General features: G+C 33.6%; 2 protein-coding genes across 3 annotated transcripts; both read right to left on the bottom strand.

Moving 5' to 3' along the window:
* Positions 1-1,384: 1,384 nt before the first annotated feature.
* Positions 1,385-4,644, bottom strand: LOC114408495 (glyceraldehyde-3-phosphate dehydrogenase B, chloroplastic). 2 transcript variants are annotated; one of them, XM_028371558.1, is made up of 9 exons: positions 4,451-4,644; positions 4,241-4,354; positions 3,695-3,859; positions 3,434-3,601; positions 3,176-3,336; positions 2,975-3,036; positions 2,832-2,881; positions 2,082-2,488; positions 1,385-1,721 (listed from the first exon to the last, which is right to left on the bottom strand). In XM_028371558.1, exons 1-9 carry the CDS (start codon positions 4,547-4,549, stop codon positions 1,589-1,591), a joined length of 1,359 nt encoding a protein of 452 aa, XP_028227359.1. In that variant the 5' UTR covers positions 4,550-4,644; the 3' UTR covers positions 1,385-1,588. The 2 variants fall into 2 exon arrangements, with proteins under 2 accessions (XP_028227359.1, XP_028227360.1); XM_028371559.1 differs by having other exon boundaries at positions 1,388-1,721; positions 3,695-3,856; positions 4,451-4,641.
* A 2,242-nt stretch (positions 4,645-6,886) lies between these two features.
* LOC114408494 lies at positions 6,887-9,676 on the bottom strand. The gene is made up of 5 exons (XM_028371557.1): positions 9,422-9,676; positions 8,633-8,765; positions 8,079-8,175; positions 7,692-7,778; positions 6,887-7,352 (listed from the first exon to the last, which is right to left on the bottom strand). The coding sequence occupies exons 1-5, from the start codon at positions 9,459-9,461 to the stop codon at positions 7,218-7,220; spliced, it is 492 nt and encodes a 163-aa protein (XP_028227358.1). The 5' UTR covers positions 9,462-9,676; the 3' UTR covers positions 6,887-7,217.
* Positions 9,677-9,685: the final 9 nt, after the last annotated feature.

Genomic DNA, 9,685 nt, shown 5'->3' with positions numbered 1-9,685 from the left:
CATCACTTTTCTTTCTCTTTTTTTTTTAATCATCCAGATCACCTTGTAGCTCTCTTTTAATTATCCGTTGAATTCAACCTACCTAACATTTTCCTAAATCAAATCTGTACAAGATAATGCATGGTCACAGGATTTGGCTTCCGAAATTTGATTTGTTGGACTTCTTTTGGCTTCAGCAACTCTCCTTCCAGCTCAAATTAACAGGCACGATTAGATGGATATCTGAAAGAAAAAAAAAAAACTAGCGTTCAAGTTAACTGAGACTCCAACTGAAAGCCAAAGGATATCTAAACATGATTGCATATACTTCATGGCAGATTTGGTTTAAGAGAAAAGAAAATGGAAAAGGAAAGAAAATAATAATATATAAAGTGAGACAATTATATAAGTTAATATTCTTACTTCTAGTTATGTAGAAAGTAAAACAAAAAAATTGCATGTATAAAATAACATAAATAACTCTAATGTACAAAAATGCGTAAAAGTAAACGTAATTTAATTTCTATTGTAATTTACTTGTTCGTCTTTCTTTCTCCAAAACCAATGGATTGAAATTGGTCGTGAATTTACAATTTTTTTTTGTTTTTTTCACTTCATCGATCTATTTTCAATTAACCAGGATTCATTCGTTCATCATGTGGGGCTTACCAAAAATTATTTACTTCTATTTCATTTCAACGATAAACAAACAATGGAAGTTAATAACTTTCATCTTGCTTCTATCCTCCTTAATTCTTTTCATCCTTTTCCCATTTAAATAAACAATGGGTTAGAGTGTATCTTAATTTCTTATTATATATGATTGTATCATATTGTAATTACTATACTGGGAAAGAGCATTTTTCCGGTAGCTCCATATAATGATCCCAATTTAACCTACATTTTACTCTTATACTATATCTCTAGATCTCAAGAAGGAAGGAGAAGAAAACTCTAAAAAAAACAATATCAAAATGATGGTGGAGGGACATGGTCATCGAGCCATCAGTCATGTGAGTGAGACAGTGAGTCGTATGGTCAACAGTGAATTATTTTCATGAGTTTCAAAAAGGGACATTGCCCTTAAAATAGAAGTTTTTTTTATAATAAGTGTTCATGAGTTTCGAGCCAGAAGCCTAGGCGAGCAACTGGGCCATATTTCTTCTACTGGATGGGCCTGCTGACCCAATTCGATTCCCAGTAAAGTTTTTAAATATATACTTGGCTAGTTTGCTACTTTGCTTTGGTTCATATCATATGTGTGGTTGCACCAAATATATATCATGTGTGGTTGGTGGAGGAAGTATTGTTTTGTTTTGTTTAACTAAATAGTTAAAGATGTATTGAGTTCCAATATCTATAGCTTGCATGTTTACTGTCTAGCCTTCCACTTAACACTGAGCAATGATTAAAAGATTCGAAGAATTGCAAATCAGTTACAAGAATTCAGAAATTCAATATCAATCAATATATGGGTGATATTCATTCAGTCACGCCAAAACTTATTATTGGCTGCAAATAAATATAAACTTTGAAAATCTCTCCTCAGATAGACTGTCTGAACAATTTCCTTCTTTTTCACATGATACGTTAGAAAAGGAGCTCTCCTCTATTCATAAACTTTGCATTCCTCATCAGCAGGGTTTGTCTCGCAGAAATCCTCCAATGGGTCTCCACTCCCCGCTTTAGGTGCCCCTGGCCACTTGCTTGCTACTAGATGTGCCAAATCGACCACTCTTTGGCTGCAATCCCCAACACAGTAACCATCAATAGCGTGATCCATTATAACAAGTAGCTTCAATTCAACCAATTGAATACTGAGACACACAATAACAACTAATAAAAAGAGATATGATTATGAATGTTTTAAGACTTTAGTTTCTATCCAATGCAATGTTAGCACAACGAGAAATCGACCTTAGTATAACTTCTAAAATAATTATTATAGAAATTAACAAACTCACTAAATAATAGTTTATGATTGAATAATAATGTAAAAATCAAATTACAAATGTTCTTATCTAATTCTATCTAGTGAGTATAATGTTTAAAAAATGAGTCAGTGATGAGAGTTTATTATACCAAGTCATGTTCCAACTAACCTGTAACCCCATTCATTGTCATACCAAGCAACCACTTTAACCATATCATCTCCCATGACCATAGTCAAGGAGGAGTCAATAGTAGAGGAAACATCAGAGCAGCGGAAGTCGATAGACACAAGTGGAACATCACACACGTCCAATACACCTTTGAGCGGCCCCTCAGCTGCCTTTCTGAATGCTGCATTCACATCTTCAGCAGTAAGACCCTTCTTCTCAACATTCACAACAAGGTCAACAACTGAAACATTGGGTGTAGGCACACGGAGCGCTATTCCATTGAGCTTGCCCTTCAGCTGTGGCAACACTAGAGACACGGCCTTGGCAGCTCCTGTGCTGGTTGGGACAATGTTAAGTGCTGCAGCCCTGGCTCTTCTCAAGTCACGGTGTGAAGCATCCAAAAGCCTCTGCACAAACACATACACAATTCTTCCTTAGCTCTATATAACTAGTTATTCATTCTCAGTTGGTAGAAATCATTATATCGAGTAAGAATGTTATTTTATATAAAAATGAGAAAAGTAAATATGGATCATATAACTAAAAAAAGTGACGTGACTCTCTAAAAACTCTCAGGATGACTTGTGTATTTTAATTTTGATGATTTATGATAAGATCTAAAGACTAATAGTTATTCTTCTCATTCTCACATCAAAAACCATTCTCACTAGATACATCCCCTTTGAACACATATATTGTAAGTAAAGTAAGGTTGGATTCCAACTAACTTGTGATTGATCAATATTGTACCTGGTCTCCAGTGTAGGAATGCGTGGTTGTCATGGTTCCCTTCACAATTCCTGGAAACATAGACCAAAGGGAAGTGACTTTGAGTCTGGAATATCTCTCTTAAATAATAACTGCCAGTATGATGTTGATGAGTGTTTGCTTACCAAACTCTGCATCCAGGATCTTCACAAAGGGAGCAAGACAGTTTGTGGTGCAGGAAGCGTTGCTGCACGTTGAAGAAACAGTATATAAGAAAAAGAAAATTTAACCGCTAAATAGGAATGAAATATGAATAATCAATCAATTGGCACAAAAACAATGTTTCGTTCACACACACACAGAGCAATGCTTTGGTTGTCACGGACCTTATAATGTTAGAGATCTCATGAGTGTAGTCCCCTTCATTTACTCCGACAACATAAGTTGGAATATCAGCACCCTTTGCTGGAGCAGTGATGATAACCTTCTTAGCACCTGCTTGGATGTGTTTGCCAGCCCCAGGGCCATCCACAAACACTCCCGTTCCCTGAACAAAAATTCACTCATTGATCTTTTTAGGAGCTCTTCAATAAGTAAACAATATTGGATCGTGTTTGAAATAAGTCAAGTAATGGGGACTTTACCTCAATAACAATGTCAATTCCAAGCTCAGCCCATGGAAGCTTAAGAGGGTCCCTGCTTGAAACAACCTTGATGGACTTACCATCAACAGTGATGGTTTCATTGTCTAGTATTTTCACATCTGCCTTAAAGGTTCCCAGCATAGAATCATATTTCAGCAGGTGCGAAGCCTGCAGGAATATATGTGAAGCAGAAGGTTTAGGTCACTAACTATTCTTTCTGTGCCAACAAAACAAACTCAGCCAAGCCAATTAAAAACTTACATTCTTGACACCACCACTGTCGTTGACAACAACGACTTCAAGGGGTGAGTCTTTTCGGCCGTGCCAGCAGCGAAGGAAGTTTCTACCAATGCGTCCGAAACCATTGATTGCCACCTTCAACTTGGCCACTGTCTCTCCCCTCACAGGAGTTGATCCATTGGTCTGCTTTTAATTTTTGCAATTTAGAAAATATAAACAAACATAGAAGGCTTACTTAAGGTGTCATCCATTTGTTATGAACTTATGATATTCCCTTCATAGCTTATTACGTAGTTTTAAAAGTAATAATTAAAAAGCTATGCATTTTTCATGGCAATTTCTGTAGCATACATGTTATGTTATGAATCTAACATTTTCTAGATATATATTGAGCTTATGTAAAAAAAGAAAGAAAGATATATATTGAGTTGTTTGAGATTCCCCAATGAAGAACACAAAGAAAGTAAGAGCTATTATATATCTATAATCCATACAAGCATGAAGGTAACTCTCATGATCATCCAATCAAATGGGAATGGATTCAAATATAACTATTAAGAAACTAACCTTGGGAGTGAGTTGGGAAGCTACAAGATCAAAAAAGGAAGATTCTCTAGCACTGTTAGCATATGTGACACATGAAGTGGATCTAAGCCCAGAGAATTCTGTCACCTCAAGTCTCTGCTAGCTCAAGCAAAGTGAAGTTAAAAATATATTAAGGTGATGAAACCAAAAAACCATGCAGGTGACATGTTAATAATTATGCAAGAAATAGACCTTTAAGGCGCATTGGGTTGGGAAAGAGTGAGAGGCCTTGGATGGGAACCTTGTGTTTGAAGGGATCCTTGTAGAAGCAAGAGCCGCGTGGGTGGCCATGGCAGCAACAAGGCTTTACAACAACTTTCTCTCTGTGAAGTTTATATCAACAAGTAAGTTGCATTTCCTCCTCTTGTTTTATTCTTTGCAGATTTTTCTAGAGCTGCTTGTCAAAAAAATAATAAAATGAAAATTATGGTTGCTGGGGAGTAACGGGAACGAGTGGTGAATAAGTTGTAAGAAAAATCTATAGGATAAGATAATGTTTGGACCTCAATGTTTTCCAATATACCGACTTCATTTTTCGAGCCACGTATTATTATTATTATGGCCCTTCATTAATTTCCTAGCTAGCTATATATGTCCCTGCTAATACTTAAAAAGTTTCTTTTTTGGCCTCAAGAGAAGAGGGAAAAAGAAAATGTCATACCACACAAACCATACTTTCCATCCGTACGTTCTTCTGATAAAGAAACTAGCTAGGGGATTATAAGATTTGGTTAACAGTGAAGGGAGAAAGAAGAGGATGGAGTTTGAATCTCTTAATAACAAAAAATAATAAATAACACATTTATCGTTTAAAAAAAATATAGGAACTAACCAGTAAATATCTCGTATTTTATCTGGGAATTTATAAGTTTATTTAAATGGTAAAATTGAATTAAAAAACTTCAATTTTAATAATATAAATAAATACAATTAAAGAGAAAAAAACTAGAATGTTACAAAATAAATTAAAAAGTATATACATAAAAATTAGAAGTAATTATTTTTAAATGATGAAATATGAGGAAAAAGGAAATACTTGTTTCAAAGTTAACTAATAATGTAAGACATTTTGCAATATAAAAGTATTAAACAATCACATAAGGCAAAGATAATACAATAGAAAGTGTTCTCAATTTCAATAGTGAAGAATTTAATTTCCTTTTATAGGTGTGAATTTAAAAAACAATGTAGCATGAGGAAGAGATGAAAAACTAAATAATTATTTTTCATGTTTTTTTTTTAAATTAGAGTGATTATGAAATGTTAAAAAATAATAACTTTTAAAAGAAAACAAAATAAGCCTATTATTTCATTCCCTTCAGAATAAATTAAAATGTGGCAATTTATGTATTTCATAAGAAACAATAGTTGAAAAATAGCAACAAATTGTTCTAGCACTATATTTTTTCTAATTTGTCAACATCTAGCTGGGTTGATAAGTTTCTTACACTATTTTTAATTGCTACTGATACAAAAAATCTTCTCTCCAATTTATATTGGGTGTATTTCTCTTGGGAACAAAACAAAAAGCAAACACGAAACCAAGCCTTAATTATCATTTTCAGGAGTACTACCTTAATTCATGAATAGTTAAGACTTAATAAAAAAAATTAAAGTATACTAATAAAGTAAAAAAAAGTAATGTTTTATTAGTATAAGAAACGTCATTGGACCAAATTTTTTTCAATAAAAGACATATATGGATCAGTTATGACGAGAAACCAAAATAAAATATGAAAACAATATGTCTTTATTTTAAGAATTTAAATAACTTTACTTTATACGATAAATGTTCTTCACCTAATTAATTTAATATGCTTCTTTATTAAATTTATTTTTTTATACATTGAATCCAAATCTAATAGTCTAACTTTTTATACCTACAAATTCAATTTAAATTGTTTAAATTAATTTTTACTAAGGATCCTAACTAAGTTGATTGAGCCGTGTGTGGTTGAGTAATTATAAACTCCCTAATATTGTATTTGATTCCTATAAATAAAAATATATATATTAGTCATATTTTAATTATTTTTAAATAGAATACAAAACTTCATCAGCTGACTCGCTGAGTACCTCTGTGCCACAAAAATAACCACATTATTACGAAATCCTCATCGTAATACATAAAAGCTAAAACATATGATAAATATTGAAGAATATGAGACTTGTGTTAATTAGTCTATAAATTTGTTATAAAAAAAACACTTCAAGAACCATTCAAGTTTCCCTTCTACAAAGAAGTTTAATTTCGATGCAGTACAGAAATATAATAATTTATTGCAAATAATACAATGCATTCAAATTACATTTTAAAAAACTGAGGCACTTTTATAAGAATTTCGAACTAATTTATTAAAATCTCTAAGAATTTAACTCTTTGTAAAATGAAAGATGTACTTTATCGGTGAAATTATTAAAATTCTAACTAGCAATTTTTAATAAATTAAAATACTCGTCGTCTTATACAAGCCAGATTCAATCTTCAACATGATATGCAACCTCTGTATTTGGAAGAGGGGGAAGGGATCAAAATGCTTGTTTTTAACTTATTGTTTACGCACGATTAAATATAGATTGACAGCTTATCGATTTCATGGTTGCTGCAAAAGTGACAACATCCTAGTATGGAGAATCCAAAGTGACATTGTTCACTATCTAGAGCAATCATCAATAGAAAGATACAAACCAGAAAAGGTTAACTAGAAATTCCAGTATTATGCCAATCATGGAAACTTTTCACTATAACTAAATGGCCAATAGAACACAAGAAATCAGCCATAAAAACAGTACGACTATATACCCACAGTAGCGGTGGCCAAAAACAGAAAACAACTTAGTTTATTATTAAGAAGAAATAGAAAGATATTACAAGAAATTCAAATACATTTTGTACCAACAAGATTTTTACTGGACAGAGTAATAGCCGATTGTGTACCATGACATCACTGCAGCAGTCTCATGTGGCAGCTTCAATTTCATCAGAGTTCACAGCTACTCCATTTGAGGCCTCCTCTGACCTTAGCTGAGCAGAAACATCATCTATGGCAGCATTCAGTTGTTCAATCTTCTCAGCCAGTACTTTCCGGGTTTTCTGCAAATCAAGCAAGCAAATTTTGCCAGCCATTAAAGGAATACCCTTCTCTTAAAACCAACATGTTGCAGCAAGTACCATGTAACATAAGGGCCTCCCAGGAGCAATTCCTCTCATAATATTAGGACTAATTTCATGTAAACTTTTTCAACAGTGTAATCATTATATAAATTTGCCATATAAGTCTTAACTCTTAAGATACAATTGATAAAAAAAATTGAAATTAATCACACAGCAGTTATGGCCTCCAAGCAAAAGGCTACAGCAAGATCAACTATGGCAAGTGCCCTTCATAAAGACAAACATGAAGGATAATATCAAGAGCAAGCAACTGCTCACCTCTAAAGCCTTTTCTTCATCATATATAAACTTTGGCAATTTTCTCATTAACTCCTTCCTGTCAGCTCCAGCTAGGGCCTTGCTGATCTGTGGAAGAATATTTAAGCAATAAAAAAATATTGGTCTGCATCATATAAATTTTACAAAAAAAATTACAATGCAAATCCTACCATCTTTAAAATTTTTAAGATATGTAAAGCCATTGCCAACTACTTGTAATTATGCTACATACATTGTTGACTGGATAAATAAAAGAGGTTAACCAATTTAATTTCAGTATGCAGTTACACAATTGATGAATTGAAGAGCAAGACAAACATCTGAATGTATCCCATTGAACACCAACATCTAGTACTTGAAAAAGTATATTTCAGTAACAAATACTACCTGAGGTGCATACACGCAACCAAGAGTACCAACTATTAATCCTCCCAAGAGAAACCCACCAACAAATACACTAGCACTGCTGGGCCTTCCACCATCACTGTAGTTCCAGAACAAGTAGTAGGTCAAATTAATAACAAATTCATCTAACAACTTCCACGATCAATTTTTTTTTTTTAACTCAAGAATATTTGCAGTAGTGATTTGATGGCACCTGATAATAACAAAAACAACAATAACTACCACTACTATACTATCACCTTCCACAATATGTATAAATATCTAAAAAGTTCAACTTCCTAAAACGGTTCTTCACCATGTTTTTATGTTTCTCCATATGTTCCCACCAAACAACAAAGATAAAATACTTTTCAGTGTATAAATAAGAAAGTTATAGCATGTGTGAAGGAGAAAGTTATAGCACAACAATGAAACACACAGGCCCCAATGTTTGAATAAATAAATAACTGACATTTAAGACCATTGTTGGCAGCTATTTACTGTACTCACGCAGACTTAAAGTTGTCATAACAAAACCAGAAAAACAAAGAGAATACCTATACGTAGCTTGAATTGTTAGAGGCCTTCTGGTTAAAGATGTTTGCATGGTCCCTTGACGATTTAGATTGAGAGAGAAGTTGTATGGTTTGATCTTGACCAGAGAGTGGTCCACCTTGTTTATGGAGGATGCTAGCAAAAGTTTTTGCAACAGTAGACGCTCAGTTAGGAAAAAACATACACAAATGATAGATGAGTCTAGTTGTAGCCAAAGCTTTTGCCAGAGTGCAGAAGCTAGCAAGCGAGTGATATTGAATAGAAGCATGGCAACATTGCATGAAACAAGTATACATAAATCTTTATATAATCTCCCCCTTCCCACCAAGCATGGGGAAAAGAATTGATATAGGTAAAGCATGATTTATAGCTGTAAGTGAATAGATGATCGTAACAAGTAACAACCATACTGCTATATATTTGTATTGTAGCATGCTGAAATCCAAATTGTTACAGAACACTGACCCCAAGAAAAACTCCTCCCATAAAATTAATGGGGGCAAGACAGGGAATTCCCATAAATGAGTGTTGAGCAATCTCAGGTGATAATAACCCAATCAATCATGAAAGAATAACAGGGAAAAAAAATCCAGAAATTCAAAGAAAAATTACATTTTTGAAACACTGACATCGTTAAGGCAGAAACCAGAATTTGAAAACCCTGGAACAAGAACCCACGTAGCTAATCAAATCAGGGGAATGCGCCTGGGTTATTTATTTTATGCTCCAATCCGTTAAAATTGATGAAGAATGTTGAAAAGGAGAAAAAAAAAATTGGAGAGAGAGGTTACCAGATTTGGTTATAGCGAAAGTGGTGGGAAGAGAAGCCATGGCGGAGTTAGGTGCGAGTGAGTATGAACAATGAAATGAATAATTTGTTAGATAATATCACAGCGAGCAAGTGATGATGTAAGTAAGAGAAAGCTAAACACTTTCTTCTCTGGCGATGGGTTCAGACTTCAGACAAATGCGGATATACCCAACTCCTTAAATCTCATCTAAATATTCGGTGCCATATATCTTTTTACATTTTCTATTTTTCATCATCAACAATT

This window comes from Glycine soja, chromosome 4 (assembly GCF_004193775.1).
Source record: "Glycine soja cultivar W05 chromosome 4, ASM419377v2, whole genome shotgun sequence".
Taxonomy (NCBI): Eukaryota; Viridiplantae; Streptophyta; class Magnoliopsida; order Fabales; family Fabaceae; genus Glycine; species Glycine soja.
Note: the sequence above shows the minus strand (reverse complement) of the source record. Positions and strands in the feature narration are given on the sequence as shown.

What these genes read in the sequence shown, in the direction of transcription:
- LOC114408494 (XM_028371557.1), bottom strand. Translation starts at nt 9,461, where the DNA reads ATGGCTTCTCTTCCCACCACTTTCGCTATAACCAAATCTG. An exon ending in TTTCGCTATAACCAAATCTG is followed by an intron (nt 8,766 to 9,421) that starts GTAACCTCTCTC and finishes AACTTTTGCTAG; the next exon opens with CATCCTCCATAAACAAGGTG. An exon ending in ATGAAGAAAAGGCTTTAGAG is followed by an intron (nt 7,353 to 7,691) that starts GTGAGCAGTTGC and finishes CTTGATTTGCAG; the next exon opens with AAAACCCGGAAAGTACTGGC.
- LOC114408495 (XM_028371558.1), bottom strand. Translation starts at nt 4,549, where the DNA reads ATGGCCACCCACGCGGCTCTTGCTTCTACAAGGATCCCTTCAAACACA. An exon ending in ATTCCTACACTGGAGACCAG is followed by an intron (nt 2,489 to 2,831) that starts GTACAATATTGA and finishes GTGTTTGTGCAG; the next exon opens with AGGCTTTTGGATGCTTCACA. An exon ending in GACAATGAATGGGGTTACAG is followed by an intron (nt 1,722 to 2,081) that starts GTTAGTTGGAAC and finishes TGGGGATTGCAG; the next exon opens with CCAAAGAGTGGTCGATTTGG.